We start from the raw sequence: 20851 nt of genomic DNA on the forward strand, positions 1-20851 counted from the left end.
AAACTCGGAGTCTGCGTCAAGGATACCAGATCTTGACATCGGCACTGGATCACAGAATGGGAAAGGGACAGATAGGTGGTGGTGAGGGTAAGAGTAATAAGTGTAAAGGGAAACCCTTGGCCGTTATGGATGGATTGTGATTCAAGACGATTGGTAGTACTTACAGTCATCTCGAGAATCAACCATGTCGACTGAATACGTCTGTACGGAGAAAGGTTGTTGGGGACAGTCATATTTATCTAGTATAAAACCGCGAGAACAGGAAGGTTCTCCATTCCCCATTACCTCTCATCAATTGAACATCTCCTTCGTCGTGCTCTGCAGTCCTGCCCGGGATTATCTGAAGTTTGAAGTCATCACCATCATATCCATCTGTCTTCACGATGCCTTCCTCAGACACGCCCATCACTATCGACCGCATCAGAGACTATACCCCCCACGGTTCCCGGAAGAAGTGTCTTTACACCCTTGAAAAGATCCTGGGCATCCTCAAGATCTGCTGCCCCGATGAGACCCGCTTCACCATCGAACTCGGGGAGATTATTCGGTCCACCGTTCTCTGTCTTCAAGGTGACCTCTTTGACTGCCGGGATGTTCTAGACACCATGTACGTGTTCCTCTCCTTGAGACATGACTTTTGTGAGCCTTCCTTTTTTTTCTTTCTCTCTCTCCTCTCCTTTCTCTCTCCCTTCTTCTCTCCCCCTCTTCTTCCCTTTCCTGCTCCACCATATTCCTCACACGTGTACCACATAAGAGGAAGAGACCCGCTGATGGCACACCTTTTCCTCCCGTCAGGCCTCCATTGTTCTTCCGTCGAAGGCGTCATCCCCAAGTCGACCGACATCGTGTTTGCCCGGAGCGAACTGGACCGTGCCATCGGCGACGGCGGCTTGTGGCCCGCCTACTTGATCTACGCCCGTCTACTCGAGGGGAATGGCAGGACGCCTCGACGGAAGGTCAACTACATCAGTCGGACGAGCACGGTGCCGTGCGAAAGCGGGAGGACGTGTCTTCGGTAGAACGGTGTCCGGTATCGGATCTGCACATTGCATGCGCCTGTACCGCTGTGATGGAATTGCACGAGAACGGAGCAGGATGCGGGTATGGATCAACGGCGAGGATTAATTATAATTTGTGGCTGTGCTAAAAAGTCATCGGCGTTGCTATCACCTTGAACAAAAGAAAAGAAAAGAGAGAAAAGAGATATATCATATGACAAAGTAGTAGGATGAAAAGTGGACGTAGGACAGATACAGTCAAACATATCATCAGTGAACCCTCTCCTTGACCTGAACCAGTGTCGACAGTCTAGCACAGCACCGAGTCTTCATGACATGTCTGCACCAATTGCACCTGGCCGCTGCGGAAAACTCTGTAGACACGACCCCACCTCTAGAATTGATCATGGCATCGTACAGCTCGTCGGGCATATCGTGGTAGTGCTTGCAGCTGCAGCACTCCACAAACACCTTGCTGAGAGTCTCTTGGCTGTCGTCGTAATCATCATCTTTGCCGCGGCTCGCCTTGACCATGTCGCCGACGCTGGGTGTGGAAGCGGCAGCAGAGGTAGGTCGTACCGGCAGACGTAGAGGCTTGGGGACTTCCAAGCCTGGATTCTGCAGGGGCGCAGTCCGTTGTTGAAGGTTCTCCGCGGCGAGTGACGACTTGCTTCGGTGCGTACGAAGGCTAGGCTCCGACCGGTTGCTATGGACGCTGTAGGGCACGTCGGGGAACTGTGCCATTATCTTGAGGGCGGCGGCCTGGATAGGGTCGAGGTCCATCGGAGGCGGCGCGCTGAGACGAAGGCTGCCGTCTGCGCACGAGAAGGCTGGGGAAGGAAGTGCAGACGTGTATCCAGAATGGTGCTGCTGCCATTTATACTCAGCCCCGAGAAGTCCAGGAGAACCTCTGATAGACTGGGGCCGTGAGGTGTTGGGTGTGCTGCTCGGCCTGGATAGCGTTGTGGATCGGAGGTCGTCTGAGCATGTATCCTCCGAGGACGATCGGGCGGGTGATATGAGCAGCGGAGGGGGCGGTGCCAGGTCCCAGCTGTTCAGGCCTAGGAGCTTGGCCGGTTTACCTGAGCCGCCGGGGACGCTCGGGATATCCGGCGATGGCGCAGGTGAACATGAGCGCCTAGCATCGCGGCTTGGGGTCCGGGAACGGGCTGTGATGGTGCTGAGGTCGGGCATGGATAGTCGAAAGGCAGCCTTGGCAGCCCCCACCAGGGATCTCCTGGAATGGGCTTTTATCGGCGACTCCGCAGGTAGAGAGTCGTACGGGATGCTGGGAGGGTCGTTGGGTCCTCTTTTCCTAGCAGTTGACGCGGACTGGGGAGAGTCTCGCCGGTCAGCAGCTGTTGTAGGCTTCGAGTGGTGGTGGAGGAGCATGACGGTGGGTGATGCTGGCAAGGTGTCCTTGGCCGCATGCCCGGGGTGGTCCTGTTCTTTACCGTTTGCGCGAGCCTGATTCTTGCTTTGTTCCCTCGCTCCTTCGTAAACATACGCTGCCGATCTCCTCTTCGAGCTACGTCGAGGAGGCGGCGGCGGCGTTGAGGGCGCTGTCATGTACGAGATTTCACTGCCGCTCTTATCAGAGCCGGCCATGTCGTCGCCCCCAGCCTCAGCCGTATCCGTGATGTCCAGGTCCGTGTTGAGGCTTTCGCACCTGGGCCGGTCGACGACAAAGGCTGAGGCCGGCATTGGAGAACGCTCCGTGCACATGCTCGTGCCTGGCCTGTCTACCAGGGGCGAGCCGGCTCTGCTCCGGTTGACCAGCGCTGGCTTCATCGGGTAAGGTCCATTCCTGGAAACACTAGCGGGGGGGCCTATCCTAGTCGGTGCAAGGGACGAGCTGATGACCGGTGCAGATAGATGTTTCCAGGTGGCGCCACGAGTATTGCTGGCAGAGGAAGACGGCGGGGTACCGGTAGGAAGAGCAGAGGTGCTGGTGGCAGTTGAAGGGGGGGCTCTTGTCGGGATGTGGCTCTTCTTGGGCCTGTCTTCTCGTGGGATGGACGGAGGTTTGGTGAGCTTGGGGGTTGGCTTGGGAGCGTAGACGGTGTCCATGGAGGGGGACGGGGAGAGTCCCACACGGGCTTTCCACCTGCTTATAGAGCTGCCAGAAGACGAACGCGGACGCTCTGCATTAACAAAGACTTGGCTCTGTGACTGGTTCCGGATGGCGATGGGCGGGTAGTGGCTATCTCTCGGCTCGCTGTTGCGTTGTGTCGTCGAGAACTTGAACGGACTGGGCGAGCGCCTGCGTGTTTTCTGGTTGTCGTTGGTGCGAAGTGCAGGGTGGATATCCGCCTCGGGGCCTATTGGTCTCTCGCTAAGAGATCGCTCGTGAGCCTCGAGGCGTTCTTTTTCCAGTTTGATGCCGCCGATGAAGCCTGTATCCTGAGAGGAGGAGCCCAGGCCAAAAGAGGAGCGCCGTCCGTCGAGGGAGCGTCGAAACAGGGAAGATATAGACCTAGACCTGGATCGGCCACGCCTCGACGAGTCGGCGGCAGCTGCATCCACGCTTTCTCCTGGGGCGGTGCCGCCGGCCTTGCCACCAGCGCTGGGTGGGTGCTGCTGGTGCTGACGTGTCCGTGACTCGGACTCTGCGTGGGCCTTTTTGGAACCGGTGTAGGACTGTGGAGGGTAATACTTTCCTGGCTTTGTGGTGGGAGAAGCGGGCGCAGGCTCCGACCTGTCAGCTGATTGCGTCGATCGGTTCTGAGCGACAGCGGTTGGCAGTGGCTTAGTTAGGCGGCGCCGACGGCCGCGCGCCTCGTCTCCTCCCACTGGCGAAGGTCCTACTGAGCTGTCGAGTTCAACGCCAGAGTCGGGCTGACCTGCAGGCGACGGTTCGGGAGACGGTTGGGGCGACGGTTGGGGCGGCACCAGCCTCGAGCTGGGCCTGCTTTGTCTGCGCCGGCCCGCCGCGTCCATGCTGCCGTCTTCCTGGTAGGTGGGAAAGGCCTCGGTAATTTCTGCAGCTAGCGAAGCTGCGCCAATATCCGTCCTGATGGGCGGGAGCTGGTGAGCATATCGTGTCTGATGGCTTAGAGCAGTGGTGGTCGAGGCCGCATCGCAGGTGGAGTTGTTGGCTGCCACGGCTTCTGCTGCTTCTGCTGCTTCTACTTCCTGGCTTCCTCCTTGTCGAGCCTTTCCAGGATGAAAATCGTTCTTGGGCGTGGCAAGCGGTGAATCGACGGGCAGTGGGCGTCGTGAGACAGTCGGATGACTTCGCAGATAAGATGGAGGGGGGTTTGAGTCCGACGAAAGAGAGACGGGGGAGGCTGGGGACGTAGTGTGGGTTGCCAGAGTGTTTGGAGACTGGTTCGTATGGGGGCTACTACTAGTGGGATCTGCATTGAGGCGTTCCAGCTGCAGGATCAACGGCATGTTAGCGGGTTGAATGCAAGGGTGGCACAGCAAGAGAAAGGGGATGCTGGAAGGACCGAGAAGGAGAGCGAGAGGATCATAGGGATGACTTACTGCGCGCTGCTTTTCCAGTTCGAGCATGCGCTGGAACTTGCTGACCTTGTCTCGCTCAAACTGCTCTTTGGCCCTGGAAATGGCCATGCTGGCGATGATTTGGTGGTGAGACAAGAAGGAGGTGGGTGGCTGGTCGATAGCGCAATTGATCGGTGACGCTTCAGGATGTCACCCCAGAATTCTTATCTTCTCGATTCCCTACGACTGGCTTGACGGTCCCATGAAGTAACCATAAAGTAAAAATAGAAACCAGACGTGCGGAAGGAGAAACGGAAACAAGATGTCGTCAATATTAACCAGAATCACAGGGTAGGCAGGCAACCTTTGTCGGCTTGATTGCATACATCTAAGGCACAGACGGTACCGGCAGACAAGATGAGGTGAAATGGTCCAGAGAGTGAGGAGAGAGGGGGAAAGGTTGAGAAGAAAATATGTCTGTTCGTTTCTTCTATTCTCTTGTTTTTTTCAAACATCTTACTCCCGTGTTCAGTATTACACTCGTTACTTGCCGCACAGTTTGGCTACTACTGGTATGTATTATACGGTATACCAGTACGAGTAGCTGTGGTAAACCCTTGCATCGCATCATTCGCAAATACGAGGACGGGCCCCGGCGTCCCATTGTCCTCTGGCCTATTGCATCGTATTCTGCAGAATTCGATGCACATCTGCAGTAGTTTCTACGTATCCAGGCCTCCAGGTATATGCATCAATCAGCTGTCGGGAGCGCAACGCCCCGACACACCCGCTGTGCACCCCAAGCTAGACGATGGACATCGAGAGCAACTCCATGTATTTTTGGCTTCTGGATATAGCATCGTGATCGATCGCTTCTCTGAAACACAACAGCATAGCCATTCTACGCCATCATATCACTCCATACTACGTTCCTGCTAATCTTACCTGTCGTGGCTCAGAATCTATATTTACATCTGCTCAATATTCGTAACTTGCAAGTACTTATAGCGCTATCAGCCTATGGTACGACCATACGAGAACTTACAACGCTTCCCCACCACACCATTGTCGTGTGAATACGAATTGGGCTCGTAAGCTTGATCCTACCGGTTCAAAAGAGTGGGTCATTTTCCGTTCTGTTCATTGTTCGTCTTGTTCGCTTGCCCTCCCATAGGCCGCACCGCTGATCGTGTTTTATTATATAATCAACATTGATACTACCTGTAGCATATTATTACCCTAGGTCTATTATTAGCAGACAATTGGAAGCCTGAGGCACTAGGGCTGAGGCGCGGCCGCGGCATGCTGACTCACAGTCTTTATGACGAGATAATACAAGTCCAGCCTTGCGCTGTACGGTTTAACAATTTTCCGAGAAAGGGCATCCATGACTCCCCGCTCACGTGAGTCACACCGAGGTGGTGCGCACAACCAGACACTGACAAATTGCCCCAAAAAACTTGGACTAGGCCCGCCACAACCAATCCGTCCGTCTTGTCGACTTTCCCTTCTCAAACAAACCATCAACACCACACAAATCCATCACCATGGGAAAGGTTCACGGTTCTCTTGCCCGTGCCGGCAAGGTCAAGTCTCAGACCCCTAAGGTACGACGATCCGACCATCATTTTCTTCCCGTCCCTCGACTCTTTTCATCTTTGCTGCGCGTCTGCGCCGACCGACGACGATTACGACAGAGCCTCCGAGATGAAGGATGTTTGTAGCTGACAAGATGATTCTTCGTTATTGCAGGTTGAGCCCCAGGAGAAGCCCAAGGTCCCCAAGGGCCGCGCTCTCAAGCGTCTCAAGTACACTCGCCGTTTCGTCAACGTCACCCTGACTGGTGGCAAGCGGAAGGTTCGTTCTTCTTCCCCCGAGGATAGGGGCGGCGGAGGATGGATGGACGTCCAAAACCCCGTTCTTTGGCCGCCTGGAAGTAGTAGAGACAACAGGAATTCGCTGACATGACGCAACAGATGAACCCCAACCCCGGCGCTGCCTAAATCAACTCGCCCAGCACTAAAATGAAATAAACGGATCGATTGGGGAGGGGTCAAAACGGAGGATCGTGGATTTATTCGCATTGTCGCAAGGACGCAAAATACTCGATGGAAATGCTGTCAAAAAGTACTTGGCAGTGGATTATGGCCGGGTCAATAGCCAGGCTGAGCGGCCTCACATGATCTGAGAAGGCACGACGAAGCGGCGATGTCTTTATTAGGCGTCAGGGTGTCCCCTTTGTCAATCAATACATCAATCCATTTTCATCCGCAGTTCGAAGAGAGGGAGGCAGCCGTCCGTAGCGTGCGTGCTTACGGTCAGAGATTCCCACCTTGAACGCCTCATGTCTTTTGGCTATCAACCACCACTCCCATTTGTGCATATTGAAATAGGTTTTTTTTTTCGGCCCTGCATCGTACGAGATCGTAGCTCTTCCAGAGTAGTCTTTCCGACATCATTTCACCCCGCGGGGTCGGCATTGGATAAACTAAAATCACAGACTGCTCCCTACATGTTTCCCCTCCAAGTAAATCACGTGACAGTATAGAATTTGATTGTCAGCGACCGCATGTACGCAGCTTCGTAGAGCTCCTACCATCAGGCAGACAGCAAGCAGCCCCAGGCTTCGAACCCCACCCGCCAATCCACGCCTGCAACAACAGACGACTTCTTTACCCAGGACGCCTTGCCCCGATACTAGTAAAAGAAGCGCAGACATGGCCGACACGGAGATGGACATTGACAACGGTCCGGTCGCCGTAGAGTCAGGCAACGGCAACGGCAACCGCACCGAGGGCGAGAAGGAGATGCAGACGCACGCGCGCGCAACGGCAGTGCGCTCCATCGAAGGCTGGATCATCATCGTGACGAACGTGCACGAGGAGGCAGACGAGGAGGCCATACAGGACAAGTTTGGCGAGTACGGCGAAATCAAGAACCTGCACCTCAACCTCGACCGAAGGAGTGGTTACGTCAAGGTATGCGCGCGCGCAGAGCTATCACCTCGCCCCCGGGGAAGAGAAGGGGAAACGAAAACGTAAAAGAGAGAGAGAGAGAGAGAGAGAGAGAGAGAGAGAGAGAGAGAGAGAGAGAGAGAAGGATAATTTCGACTGACGCGCTCTTACCTTTTTTTTTTTTTTTTGCTTTCTAGGGCTACGCATTGATCGAGTACGCTACACTAGAAGAAGCCAGGGCGGCCATTGACGATGCCCACGGGACAAAGATGCTGGATCAGACCGTCAATGTGGACTTTGCCTTTGTGAGGCCGCCGCCTGGACAGAACAAGGGTTCGAGAGGGAGCCGTGTGGGTGGCGGGAGGCGCGGACGCAGCCGGAGCAGGAGTCCCGAGGCCAAGGAGCGCGAGGAGTGAAGAAAGAGTCTGGTTATGTTTATCTCTGCATCCTGTCATGGCAGGAAGTAAATGCCAAAGAGAGAGACAAGGGGGAGGGGAAGCCGATATCAGAAAATAATATATAAACACCCTTGGTAAGAAAGAAAGAAAGGGAGCCGACAGCCCCGCCACCGACGCCGAGTCGAGGGTTCTGTCGGCACGCTTCCTCGGACCACATGAGGTTGGTACACCGTCGACACCCTGAACCCATCTGCTTCGCGGCCCAGCTGACCGTGCTGATCTACTAGATTGACATTCCCAACGGCGCAATGCAACTGTGTGTAGTGCCTAGCCAGACCAGACGGAGACTTCTTGATCCGTCCCCGTCAACAGAGATGCCGGCGCGTAAGAAGCCCGGGAGAATTCTCTCACGCGATGGGCTACACCGGGCTCGACGAAGCTGTCTTAGTGACCAGCTCCAGCTCGTCTCTTCGAAATTGTACGTGAATGGATCACGGCATAGCAATGATGTTAGTTTGGTAGTGTTCAGAGCCCCCTGCTTCGTCTCCCGTGTAGGTGGCAGTTCATGCTTGGAGGACACGATGGCCCCCCTTCTTGACAGCTGTCAATGACGGCTTCTGTATTTCTCGAGTGGGAAGGATTCTATGAGTTCTCTGCTGCGGTATTTCAAGTATTACGTATTTAGATTATATAATTCAAAAATGGCAGGGTCAGCAATGGGATCAAAGTCATGACTATGCCAGGATCATGCAAGGGTTCTCCTACCCGGGGGTCAGAGAATGGAAGGAGTGCAGAGTACGAATACGGCGAGGGACACCAACTAGGGCGGTATTACTCTACGCTCTGTGGGTATCGATTGACGTATTTGCTTAAATTGGTCCTCTTGTACCTTGCAGAGCAATATATTACGAGTACTGGCACCCCGTATGGTGTAATCTGTATATGATGCTTGATGTCTCTCAAGATGGGTCATTACATCATTTCATATTATCAAAGCTTGAGCGTAGATGATGAGGTATTCCATCCACCACCTGAACTCTGATGTGATAATTTCGTGATAATTTCATGATAAAAATGTACAGATTACTGGTGGAGAATTGTATCTCGCTCCGTCGAATATATCGGGAGAAGTTGAAAGTAAGACTCGACGGACGATAAAAACATCCTACTTACTATTTACTTATCCCTTGACCGCACACGACATCATTCTGCCGTATCATGACTAATAAGCTCAACGTCCCCAGGACCAGGGGCCACTGATGAGCCCCACCGCATACGCGCACTAACGCCGTAAAAGCCCTAGACTTGTAGAAGGGGTTCGAAGGGGGAGCCTGTCAGCCTGGTGAGAGGTCTGAGAGGACCGGGCGTCGAAATCTTGGGAATGCGGGAAGCGAGAGCCGAAGAACGGATCTACCAGTGTCATTTATCACTATCCTCCATCGATTGTTTACGAGCACGGGTATAAGGCCATGCACTCGGTAATACATGGAGGGCCAGGGGGGGTATCATCAGTTGACGATGACATCGACCAGAGAGTCCCAAGTCGAGCGGTCGGTCCCAGCTTCAATTGTTTTGAGAGACGAGATTCATCGGGGAGTGCAGTCAGTGCGGTGCAGTGATGTGGCTACACTATCTAATCCGTCCATGTAGTAGTAACACAGGATCTCTATAAGGAACCGTGCTGCTATCGACTTATCACTATCATCATGATATGCTGTAACGTAACCTCGAGACCGACTTTCCACGACACACACACACACACAAAAAAAAAAAAGCACAGAGGAGGACCGACAACTGCTGAGCAAGACCAAGAGCTGCCAAGACCCGGTTAAGGCGCTCCATCTCCAGGTCACGACGTCAGGTTTCCCCCATGGAAGAAGCTCTGGCGCTGAAAACCATTAGAGAGGTACCGATCGGTAATGAATGAAACGTCTACTAAGCCTACTACTACGAGTCATCTAGTAATGATCTAACAAGCTCTCTTGACTGTCTCTAGGTAATCTGTACCAGTGTTGTCATTACATGGTTGTTTGCCTCATGTCTTGGAAAAAAATCCTGGAGTAATATTATTATCCCAACTCTAATGTCTCGACACATTTTCCTCTGCCGTGGTAACCACAGAAGCCAGCAGCTCATGCTGGCTCCTCTTTTTGCCCGTCCTCCTGCCTCCCCCCACTCACCCCTCCATCGTCAACTCGTCAAGGTTACATGGGGACCGACCACCCGCGCGCCTTTGATCATCCGATGCTATTTACTTCAGAGTGGTCCAAGCGATAGGATTCACCCTCTTTCCTCTCTGGACCTGGCCGCCCCCCCCCTAGTCTAGTACCCCCCTGGTCGGCATCGTCCCCCCAACCCAATCTCGTGATTTTTTTTCTGGACCCGATACCTTGGTTGCCCTCGTCTTACCCATTGATACGGTCCTACCTGTGCGGGCTACGGATAACCCGACGTCGAAGAAGAGAGGAAACATTACCACCCTCCAGGTTCCTCCAGGTTCTTCTAGGTTCCTCTTGGATTCTCGATCCTCCTCTCTCTTCTCTCTCTCTCTCTCTCTCTCTCTCTCTCTCTCTCTACTCTCCTTTGTCGTCGGGCAGCACCCTCTTATTACTGTTATTATACCCATCTGCCATCCTCTTCGAATCTCCCTTCTCCTTGGCAGAGATGCTATCCAAGAGCCTGTTGGCCGTTGCGGCCCTGGCCCTGTCCCCCGCGGCCGATGCCTCGATCTGGCCGATCCCCAAGTCCCTGTCGACGGGCAACCAGACCCTCTTCCTCGACCAGAGCGTGGCCGTGACCTACAATGGACAAGCAGTGCGGATACCCCATCAGGACGAGAATGACAGCAGATACTTCTGTGATGAAGATGGACGTAGATATGACAGATTGGAGCACCTGGCTGAGACTAGATTCCTTGACCAACGACAACAGATTTCCTACGCGGCAGGCTACGCGCCGCCGGCCGGGTCCAAGTTCAGGAGCCGCGACATAGTGCAGGGCGGCATCGAGCGGACCCTGTCGGCCATCTTCCGGGACGGGCTGACGCCGTGGATGCTCCGGGAGCGCGGCTCAGACTTTGAGCCGGCGGACGGACGCGACAACTCCAAGCTCATCGGCAGCCTGACCATCACGCAGACGTCGGACGACGACGCCGACACGTTCAAGCCCAAGGTCGGCACGGTGGACGAGTCGTACAGCCTCAACGTCACGGCCGACGGCGAGGCGTCTATCCGGGCCGCCTCGTCGACGGGCGTGCTGCGCGCCCTCGAGACCTTCTCGCAGCTCTTCTACAGGGGGTCCGACGGCCAGACCTTCTACACGCAGGAGGCTCCCATCGCCATCGTAGACGAGCCCAAGTACCCGCACCGCGGCGTGCTCCTGGACGTGAGCCGCCACTGGTTCGAGGTGGCCGACATCAAGCGCACCATCGACGCCGCCGCCATGAACAAGATGAACGTGCTGCACCTGCACGTCACGGACACGCAGTCGTGGCCCCTGGAGATACCTTCCCTGCCCCGGCTGACGGAGAAGGGCGCCTACGCCAAGGGCCTGACGTACTCGCCCGACGACGTCGCGGGCCTGTACGAGTACGCCATCCACCGGGGCGTCCAGATCGTCCTGGAGCTCGACATGCCCGGCCACGTCGGCGTCGACGAGGCCTACCCCGGCCTGACCGTCGCCTTCGACGAGCACCCCTACCAGTGGTACTGCGCCCAGCCGCCGTGCGGATCCTTCCGCCTCAACAACACCGACGTCGAGGGCTTCGTCGACACCCTCTTGGCCGACCTGCTCCCGCGCATCGCCCCCTACACCTCGTACTTCCACACCGGCGGCGACGAGTACAAGGCCAACAACTCGCTGCTCGACCCGGCCCTCGAGACGAACGACGTAGAGGTCCTCCAGCCGCTGCTGCAGCGCTTCCTGTCCCACGTCCACGGTAACGTGGTGGAGAACGGCCTCACCCCGCTCGTCTGGGAGGAGATGGTGCTCGAGTGGAATGCCACCGTGCCCGACGGCACGCTGGTCCAGTCGTGGCTGGGTGGTTCTTCCGTCACCGAGCTTGCCGAGGCTGGCCACAAGGTCATCGACAGCAACAGCGAGTACTATGTATGTCTTGAAGAGCATACGATACCTGTCTTTCTCTTTCTCTTTCCCTTTCTCTTTTCCTTTTGCTTCTGCTTTTTTTCTTTTTCTTCTTCCTTTCTTCTTCTCTTCTCTTTTTCCCCCCCTCCACACCTCCTCTTTTGTAAAAAGATGTCGCAGTGACTGACATACTCTCTTGTAGTACCTCGACTGCGGTCGCGGCCAGTGGCTCGACTTCCCCAACGGCGCCAGCTTCCAGACCTACTACCCCTTTGCAGACTGGTGCTCTCCCTCCAAGAGCTGGCGACTGATCTACAGCCACGAGCCGACGGACGGCGTGCCCGAGGAGCTGCACGGCAACATCGTGGGCGGAGAGATGGCGCTGTGGACCGAGACGATCGACACGACGTCGCTCGACAGCATCATGTGGCCCCGCGCCGCCGCCGCCGCCGAGATCTGGTGGAGCGGACGCGTCGACGGCCAGGGTCAGAACCGCTCCCAGATAGATGCTCGCCCACGTCTTAGCGAGATGCGAGAGCGTATGCTCAGGAGGGGCGTCAGGGGGACGCCCATCACCCAGCTGTGGTGCGACATGAATGGCCCCGAAGACTGTGCGCAGATTGAGTAGGATTGATCTGTTATTCTCGGGTTATTGTTTTTATTTATTTATTTAGCTACACAAATTTTTTCTTCCTTTATATCTCTCTGTTCACTTTTTTCCCCCACTTTTTTCTTTTTTTTCTTTTTTCGTATTCTCCCCTTGTAAGATCGTACTACGACCATGACAGTACAGGTATCTTGTGGTGTGAAAAAGAAAAAGAAAAGAAAAAAACAAATATCAATCTCTTTCAGAACACATGCAATGTAACACGCGAGATGGTACGATGCAACATTCCGTACTCCACAGAGGGGAAAAAAGAAAAAAGAAGAAAAAAAAAACCTTGCTACGAGTACAGCCGGTTTGGAGCTAGCCCGGTAACGACTGACGAGTAATGATGCCCTCTTATCGTGGCCAAACTGAGACGTTGACTCTGCCCCTCCCACCCTTGGGGCCTGGGCACTTACAAGGCACGTTATGTAGCCATAACATGCCGTACAAGCGGATATCGTGGCGATGGGGGGGGGGGGGGTGTGTCTCTGCCCCCTCTCCCTCCCTCCACGTACGATGGACAATGTTTGCTTTGCTGTGCTGGTCATTGCCACTAGTAGTGATGGTGGGTACGAGTGATTAAGTGCCCGGGTTAAAACATAAAAAGAATAAAAAATAAAAAATAAGGAGAACCCAGCGTAACGCCTCGAGGGATGCCTGACAATGACATTGTAGGTTGAGACATGATTATAAGGTCTTCGGGGGTCTCGGGGACTTTTTCTCTTCTTCTCTCTACCTTGGGTCTGCCCCGAGTCTGGTGTCTTTTTAGTTTGTGTGGGAAGAAAAAAAAGAAGATGACGGAAATGGAAGAGTATAGGGCGCATTACCAACACACACATATACACACTTAATACACACATACACACATACACACAAACACACATACACACAAACACACACGCACACACACACACACACACAAAGAGAGAGAGAGAAAGAGAGAGAGAGAAAGAGAGAGAGAGAAAGAGAGAGAGAGAAAGAGAGAGAGAGAAAGAGAGAGAGAGAAAGAGAGAGAGAGAGAAGGATCAGAGAGGGTGTCTGGGACTACATCCATCTCTCTACCTTGCTACACAGCCGACCATTATTGTAGGCCTAGTCCACAGGGCTGTGCGCTCATGACTACAGATACATGCGGCCCCGACTGGGGAAGGGATTAATGATTAATACGGGAACCCTGGGGCGTCACAGAGACGGACGATACGATGTTAGGTTTCCAGATGTCCCAACGGGACAACTGCAAGCTGGACATGGTCTCCTGAGCTGCCCCCGATGACGGCCTCTCCGTAACAAAGTGACCCTGCCAATATCTAGCACAACCAACTGGTCGTACACGGGCAGAGTATGACAGCGAGCCTCGATAGCTTGTGCAAAGGGAGTTCTGACGGACACGTGGTAAAGATGTCTGCAACGACAATATGATGATGGCAAGAGGCCGCTGCCAACATGAGAGGGCATCACGACCCGAACCGTTCAGATATCGATATATAGGAGGACATGCATGATGTGCGCATAATCCATCAAGAGAGGCGCCTCTCTGCCTCTGCGATCTATAGACTCATCACCGTCGCCGTCATCATCAAAATGAGGCTGTTATGGCCGAACGTGATGGCCAAGTTGCACAAGATGTCAGCACTGCCTCTGATTCTCCATCCACCTCCACCCTCCCCCCCTTCTCTCTCTCTCTTCTTTTCTTCCAGATCGACCCTCTGCCCGTCGGAAAGGTCTACAGTTGACGAGTAAGAAGAGAGAGGGAGAGAGAGGAGAGAGGGGGAAAAAAAAGAAGAAAAAAAGTCTTGATTATTCATCATATTCCACTTCATCCTCTCCACGGTGCACAATGACCAGCAAGATCCGCAATACAACAAATTGTCCTGCATACAGCCTTGACTGGGCGGAGTACGAGGCTCAAATGGGTCGCATATCGGTACACGTCATGTGCAGTTTCCAAGTGCCTGCACCGTACACCACGTGCATCAATCACAGCGAGCAGGCGAACAAACGTATCGATCCATCGAACATATATATTATTTCCTACTCTCCCCTACCCAGAACCATCTTCCCATCAACCCATCTACCCATCTCAACTCGACCGTCTACTCACCTGATGACTCAAACCTACCAGACAACCATCAGAGCTCTCCAACTACTAGACAAACCTGCCGAGCAAGACAGACTTACCACCACCATGCCGGAAGGGATCACCCGCCTCGACGGCGTCGCGGCCATCATCATCAACAAAGACGGCAAGGTGCTAGTCGGAAAGCGAAAGGGCAGCCACGGTGCCGGATCGTGGGCCCTCCCAGGCGGCCACGTAGATCCGGGAGAGTCGTATTACCAGACGGCGGAGCGCGAGGTGCTAGAGGAGACGGGCCTCGAGGTCACGGCCGTGCGTCAGGTCGCCCGCACAGAGGATGACTTTGTCGACAGGGGAAAGTACTACAACACGTACTTTATCCTCTGCGAGACCAAGGACAAGGACAGGGTCCCATTGGCAAAGGTAACTTTTTTTTCTTTCTTTTTTTTTTTTGTCTTTTTGCGCTCTCTCTCTCTCTCTCACACACACACACACACACACACACACACACATTTCTTTTCTTTCCTCCTGTTCCTCTGCGGATACATCACTCTACGAGTTCCGTATACATGGATCTATGGCTTGGACCAGAACCTAAGCTAACACCACGATCAGACCATGGAGCCCAACAAGTGTGAGGGGTGGGTATGGATGTCGTGGTCCGATCTCCAGATTCTCAAGGGCGCATCGGAACCCGACGAGAAGGTCTTCCGTCCGCTGCACAAGCTGCTGGCATCGTCTCCGGATTTGGAGGGACTGAAACGCGGGAGATGAGAGAGAGGTTGAGACGCTTCGGTCTAGATCTTGGGGTGGAGTGAGAGAGGACATGGAAGCTGAGGATCAAGGGATTACAACTGTTTGTATACTGTCAGTCATCATACAAGTAGAGAGCCTACAATAGAGAGCCTACAAGTAGAGAGCCTACAAGTAGAGGGCATACAAGTAGAGGGCACACAAGTAGAGAGCATACAATATATGAGAACCAATTAGAAAAAAAAAGGAAGGAGGCAAAAAAAAAAGAGAGACAAACATCCCCCCCACACCTTCCCCCCCCCCCCCCCCCCCCGGCATTGTGCGTATGTGTGTGGCAGTTTACTGCCGCTTTGGTTGGTCTACTTTTTGCTTCCTGTCATCTTTGTAAATCTCCCTCTTCTCTCTCCATCTCTCTCTTCCCCCAGAAACACAACACGAGCTGCACTGTCCTCTCAACTTGGCCTTCTAATTGTCTTGACTCACTCATTGTTCTTCCTGCCTCACGGCTCACCACACGATGTGGATACATATACCTACTCCAAGCCTCCTTGTTCTCCCCTCCCCTTGCATGAGCCGGCGCTACACTCGACCATCACCTTCTTCCTCTCCCACAGCAATATCGGATCTCCCGTTGGAACGGCGACCGCCAGGTCAAGGCTCTCGGTCGGGACCCAGGAAAACTGTCGCTGCCGCCCATCCGAGTCAACTTTTGTCTCGGGGAGGGGGCACCTCGCCCATTATTACACACACACACGCACACTTGTACGGCGTATTATTATTACATATACGTAGGTACGCATGCGAGCTGCTCGTGCATACAACACCAACGCAGTACGAGTATCCGCATCCCGATGCGCAAGATGCAAGCCATCGTATTACCCTGCTTGGCAAATCTCCCTCCCTCCGCCATCAGTTGAACTGCGACAGCCCGCCTCTCGGCAGACCCGAACCCTGACAAGTCTCACAAGTCATGATGGCAGAGGCGGAAAGAAGCGCAAGCCCGGAGAGAAAAGAGAGAGAGAGAGAGAGAGAGAGAGAGAAAGAGAGAGATGGGCATGGCAGAACGTAATACGCAAAAAGTATCATGGTCTAGAGAGTATATAATGTGTCCATCCCATCTCTGCTTCAACATCTCTTTTCCTCTCCTCACCACCAAGCAACAGCAGTCTCTCACTCCTTCGCCTTCCCCACAGCCACACTCTTTTCTTCTTCTTTTTCGTTCCCGTTCACTCTTTTTTTTCGTCGCAGCCTCCAACTATTCGTCCTTCGCTGGCTACTAACAAGCCCACCCTCCCCCCTCTCATTAATTCACCAAACAAACCACCGATATGACCATCTCTCTGTCCGTTCTCGAGCAGGGCCCTGCCCTCGGGTGCCTGATCGACCTATCCGTCCTGGACCTGTCCATCTGCCCGAGCATCAACATCAAGCCTCACAGGCACGCCGCCATCGAGCAGAAGCCCGACGAGACGATCTGCGTCACGCCCACGCCCCCCCAGCGTCAACCCAAGGCCCTCCCCTACCACCAGAAGGAGAAGCGGTGCGACTCGTGCTTCCAGGTCGATCAGGCCGTCTGCAAGAAGGATCAGGTCACCCTCGACCTGGAGGTCCTCGTCGTCCTCGGCCTCCTGACCGAGGACGAGCTCGAGCGCTACCTACACACCACCGGAGAGCTGCCCGAGGACGAGTGCCTCACCCTCAAGGACGACTCCGTCGTCAAGGTTGACCCCCTCCTGAGCCTGAACGTCGCCGACCTCGTCAACCTCGACGTCCTCGGCCCCGACGGCCTGCTCGACCTCGACATCGGCGGCGAGGACGGCCTGCTCAACCTCGACCTCCTCAACGACGGCAAGCTCCTCGGCCTCGACATCCTCAAGCGCAGCCCCGGCGGTGTGCTCGACGCCAACGTCCTCAGCCCCGAGGGTGATGGCAACAGCCTCATCAACCTCGACATCCTGACCAGCCCCAAGTACGAGAAGCCCACCACCGTCATCGTCCCTGGACAGCCTGGACAACCTGGAAACGGAGGCAACGGCGGCAACGGAGGCAACGGAGGCAACGGAGGCAACGGAGGCAATGGCGGTAACGGAGGCAATGGAGGCAATGGAGGCAATGGAGGCAATGGAGGAAACGGTGGTAACGGAGGAAACGGTGGCAACAACGTCGTCCAGCCCGCTCCCGCTCCTGCCCCGGCCCCAGCCCCGGCCCCCGCTCCTGCGCCTGCTCCCGCTCCCGCTCCCGCTCCCGCTCCCGCTCCCGCTCCCGCTCCCTCCAAGCACGCCGACCCGTGGTACCTGTCCCACTACCAGCCCGTCTGCTCCAAGGGCTTCAAGAAGGTTCACCGCGACCAGGCCAAGGCTTGCCATGCGAAGGATGCCAATCACTGTCTGGCCCTGTGCCACTCCGAGTCCGCGCTCCTGACCCTTTCTGCCAACGCCCACATTGGCGACATTGCCAACATCCAGCTCTGCGCCGCCATCGAGTTTGACAACAACGAGGCCGGAGATAACTGCCGCTACTTTGTCGCCCCCGAGACGGAGCCCTGTTCCGACGACCAGCTCGAGCCCAAGGATGGATGCTACACTTTTGTCCGTAACTAGGATATTCCCTCCCTGCTATTTCTCCCTCTTCTCTCTTCTCTCTTCTCTCTCTCTCCCTTCCTCCCTCCTCAACTCTCCTTGTTTTCCTCTCCAGAGGCATCAAAGGACAGTCTGAATGAAAAGAAAAAACACACAGATTTCAAAGCGGCACAGCACATGAAGGAACGACAGCAGCGACACAAACCATACTAGGTTGGTAATGGTTCTCTTCAAAGGGAAATGGGGGTGGTTTGAAAAAAACAACAACAACAACACAAAAACACCAAAAAGTAATAACGTGGATAAAGGATTTCAAAGTACTTTTCTTCTTCTCTTCTTTTTCTTCTTCTCGACAAAAATTTCCTGTTTTACATATTCGTTTTTCTTTTTAATAAACTAGGTCCTTGGTCCATTCATGTCCATGACGTCTATAGTGGTGACCGTGATTATGTATACGAATTGGTTGACCTGGCATGGTCTTGAAAGTCAATCTAACCAGGTCGTTCACTCCATAAAAAAAAATCAGATCGATGATTTCTAGAGAGTCCTTTTACTTATTGCTTGTATTTATCATCTGTTGAGTCCATGATACAACGGTCTGTACATGTAGTGTGCCGTACTATCGCCTATCTGCATATCACGAGTCCCCCTTACAGTGATACAGCCAATTGAAGCACCTCCAATGACGAAACACACCTCCATCTCACCACATCTCTCTCCATTGCCTCCCCCCCCCCGTCGAGCCCTTGCGACCTCCTCACCCCACGATGCTCAGGCCATGTCGACCCTCTCGGAGCCCCGTCGCCCTCGCCTCCTCGCCCAGAACCGCAAGCTGCGTCATCTAAAGGGGCTCTGGTTGCGTAACCTCAGCTTCGTACCACCCAACCTCCGCACCACCGATGACGCCCTCGTGGGCAGCAGCGGCATTGGCATTGGCAGCGCCGGCGGCGCCAGCTCACGTCTCCGCAGACCGTCTCGTCTCGAGGCAGTCCACGAGTCCACAGGGGACCAGACGTCCTCCCGGCTGCAGCAGTCGCGCAGCTCCGAGAACCTGCGGACAGGTGGTCTGGGTGGACCCCACGCCGCTGCGACCACGGCTGCCTCCTCCGAGGCACTGGCACTACGACCGCTCCCGCGGAGGAGAAGCCTGAGCATAGGCTCCTTGTCGCAGAACACACCGGCCTCGAGACAAAAGGTTCTCGAGGAGCTCGCCGATACCTCGGTGGGAGATGCGTTTTTCTCGCTGCACGTAGACGGCCAGGATGAGCCCGTGTATGTGAGCGAGGTGCGGCATCGGTCGACGGTACGAGCAAAGAGAGCAACACGTCACACAACGGCGAATCAATTGGGTTGAACGTGGCTGATGATGTGCGCGTGTGTTAGAACTTCAACTTTTCCTTCTTCGACCTGGGCGACGAAGCCGCCCACATCTCGCGCGCGTGCCAGCTGACCATCCGCGTGTGGGCTCGACGGCCCAAGGGCGCTGCGTGGCTGTTCATCATGGAGGAGGCCATGGACCTGCGGCGACTCAACTTCATCGGCACGCTCCTTAACCGGCGGTTCCCCGAGAACGCTCTGGTTTTCCACCTCGAAGACGGCGTGTATTCTGTCGACTTCCCGAACCGCGTGTCGGAGCCGAGGCAGGCGCCGCCTCCCATGGCGACGCCGCCGTTCAACACGCTCATGAAGCTGGCCAACCTCGAGAGCTCCATCGACGACGCTGTCGAGACGCGCGTCCGCATCATGCGCCAGATCAACCAGATCCTCGAGAGCGTGCCGCCCGACAGGTCCGACGCAGCCGACGACCAGGCCAAGCTCGCGGAGCGATACGTGGCGTGGCAGCAAAAGGCTAACCGGTTCGCACGGCGGCGTCGCGATGACCTGCACTCGTCGCTGCGCAGCCGGCGTGAGGCCATCGCCAGGGGCCGCGAGCTTGAGGCGCGCGCCGCCCGGGACATGGCCGACAGCCGCAGCAAGCTCGTCACGGACGCCGATCTGGCCGAGCAGACGCAGCGCGAGATCCACGGCCAGCGCCGGCGCATCTGCTCCGACCTGTGCGACATCTTCCCCATCACGCCTGTTCCCGATGCACCGCCCTTGTCGTTCGAGATATGCGGCGTCCCGCTGCCCAACTCGGTCTACGACGCCGCCACCGCCCGCAGCCTCAACGAGGACGTGCTCTCGGCCGCCCTGGGCCTGGTGGCCCTGGCCGTGCACCGCTTGCAGTTCTACCTGGGCTGTCCCCTGCCCTACCCGGTCAACCCGCTCGGCTCGCGCTCCCATATCCGCGACGACATATCCCAGCTCGCCGAGCACGGGGCCTCACCGCGCCGCGACTTCCCCCTCCACCTGCCGCGCGGCGGATCCACCACAAACCAGTGGCGGTTTGAGTACGGCTGGTTCCTGCTGAACAAGGATATCGAAGCCCTCTGCGCAGCTCAGGGTCTCCGCGTCGTGGATATCCGCCAGACCCTCCCCAACCTAAAGTACCTCCTGTACGTGTGCAGCGCGGGGTCAGACCAGGTTCCCGAGCGGAAGAAGGGCGGCGTGCGCGGTCTGTGGCGTGGCCGTCTCGATGATACCAGCATCAGACATCACCGCCACTCACCGTCGTCACCCGTGCCGTCCTCGCCCTCAGCCTCACTTCTGTCGCCCACCGAGACGAGCACCACTGCTGTCAGCCTCGACGGCGGCGGCAGTAGTCCTCGTGGAAGCATAGACAGCGACATGATCAGCCAGAACGGAGATGCCGTACGGAACGCACTACTGGCGCCAGGCTTGCCGTTTGCCCAGGGTGACGCCAAGTTTACGCTGCGTACCAGCGGCTTACGGGAGAATGTTGTCTGATGACATTAGATAATTTTGTAAAAGAAGAAACTTGATACCCTGTTTTTTCCCCTCTTGTTTCCCCCCCCC

The 20851-nt window shown here is 55.3% G+C and overlaps 10 protein-coding genes across 10 annotated transcripts; 8 read left to right on the forward strand and 2 right to left on the reverse strand.

Annotated features, from left to right (window-relative positions):
• Nucleotides 1-383: 383 nt before the first annotated feature.
• Nucleotides 384-1019, forward strand: GMORB2_3695 (uncharacterized protein; the record flags this gene model as incomplete). The annotated part of the gene is made up of 2 exons (XM_035465671.1): nt 384-570; nt 796-1019. 2 exons carry the CDS (start codon nt 384-386, stop codon nt 1017-1019), a joined length of 411 nt encoding a protein of 136 aa, XP_035323508.1.
• Nucleotides 1020-1268: 249 nt separating this feature from the next.
• GMORB2_3696 (Conserved serine-rich protein) lies at nt 1269-2789 on the reverse strand (the record flags this gene model as incomplete). The annotated part of the gene is made up of 1 exon (XM_035465672.1): nt 1269-2789. One exon carries the CDS (start codon nt 2787-2789, stop codon nt 1269-1271), a length of 1521 nt encoding a protein of 506 aa, XP_035323509.1.
• Nucleotides 2790-2832: 43 nt separating this feature from the next.
• Nucleotides 2833-4574, reverse strand: GMORB2_3697 (Conserved serine-rich protein; the record flags this gene model as incomplete). The annotated part of the gene is made up of 3 exons (XM_035465673.1): nt 2833-2997; nt 3093-4376; nt 4488-4574. The coding sequence occupies 3 exons, from the start codon at nt 4572-4574 to the stop codon at nt 2833-2835; spliced, it is 1536 nt and encodes a 511-aa protein (XP_035323510.1).
• Nucleotides 4575-5992: 1418 nt separating this feature from the next.
• On the forward strand, nt 5993-6448 carry GMORB2_3698 (small subunit ribosomal protein S30e; the record flags this gene model as incomplete). Its single annotated transcript, XM_035465674.1, has 3 exons — nt 5993-6052; nt 6198-6302; nt 6422-6448. 3 exons carry the CDS (start codon nt 5993-5995, stop codon nt 6446-6448), a joined length of 192 nt encoding a protein of 63 aa, XP_035323511.1.
• A 714-nt stretch (nt 6449-7162) lies between these two features.
• GMORB2_3699 (RNA-binding protein 8A) lies at nt 7163-7815 on the forward strand (the record flags this gene model as incomplete). Its single annotated transcript, XM_035465675.1, has 2 exons — nt 7163-7423; nt 7597-7815. The coding sequence occupies 2 exons, from the start codon at nt 7163-7165 to the stop codon at nt 7813-7815; spliced, it is 480 nt and encodes a 159-aa protein (XP_035323512.1).
• A 2646-nt stretch (nt 7816-10461) lies between these two features.
• On the forward strand, nt 10462-12508 carry GMORB2_3700 (hexosaminidase; the record flags this gene model as incomplete). Its single annotated transcript, XM_035465676.1, has 2 exons — nt 10462-11904; nt 12083-12508. 2 exons carry the CDS (start codon nt 10462-10464, stop codon nt 12506-12508), a joined length of 1869 nt encoding a protein of 622 aa, XP_035323513.1.
• Nucleotides 12509-13212: 704 nt separating this feature from the next.
• Nucleotides 13213-13788, forward strand: GMORB2_3701 (uncharacterized protein; the record flags this gene model as incomplete). Its single annotated transcript, XM_035465677.1, has 2 exons — nt 13213-13270; nt 13718-13788. 2 exons carry the CDS (start codon nt 13213-13215, stop codon nt 13786-13788), a joined length of 129 nt encoding a protein of 42 aa, XP_035323514.1.
• Nucleotides 13789-14714: 926 nt separating this feature from the next.
• On the forward strand, nt 14715-15377 carry GMORB2_3702 (8-oxo-dGTP diphosphatase; the record flags this gene model as incomplete). The annotated part of the gene is made up of 2 exons (XM_035465678.1): nt 14715-15026; nt 15219-15377. 2 exons carry the CDS (start codon nt 14715-14717, stop codon nt 15375-15377), a joined length of 471 nt encoding a protein of 156 aa, XP_035323515.1.
• A 1307-nt stretch (nt 15378-16684) lies between these two features.
• On the forward strand, nt 16685-17956 carry GMORB2_3703 (uncharacterized protein; the record flags this gene model as incomplete). The annotated part of the gene is made up of 1 exon (XM_035465679.1): nt 16685-17956. One exon carries the CDS (start codon nt 16685-16687, stop codon nt 17954-17956), a length of 1272 nt encoding a protein of 423 aa, XP_035323516.1.
• A 757-nt stretch (nt 17957-18713) lies between these two features.
• GMORB2_3704 (UV radiation resistance-associated protein) lies at nt 18714-20782 on the forward strand (the record flags this gene model as incomplete). Its single annotated transcript, XM_035465680.1, has 2 exons — nt 18714-19238; nt 19319-20782. The coding sequence occupies 2 exons, from the start codon at nt 18714-18716 to the stop codon at nt 20780-20782; spliced, it is 1989 nt and encodes a 662-aa protein (XP_035323517.1).
• Nucleotides 20783-20851: the final 69 nt, after the last annotated feature.

The sequence above is a fragment of the Geosmithia morbida genome, assembly GCF_012550715.1.
Source record: "Geosmithia morbida isolate 1262 chromosome Unknown scaffold_2, whole genome shotgun sequence".
Taxonomy (NCBI): domain Eukaryota; kingdom Fungi; phylum Ascomycota; class Sordariomycetes; order Hypocreales; family Bionectriaceae; genus Geosmithia; species Geosmithia morbida.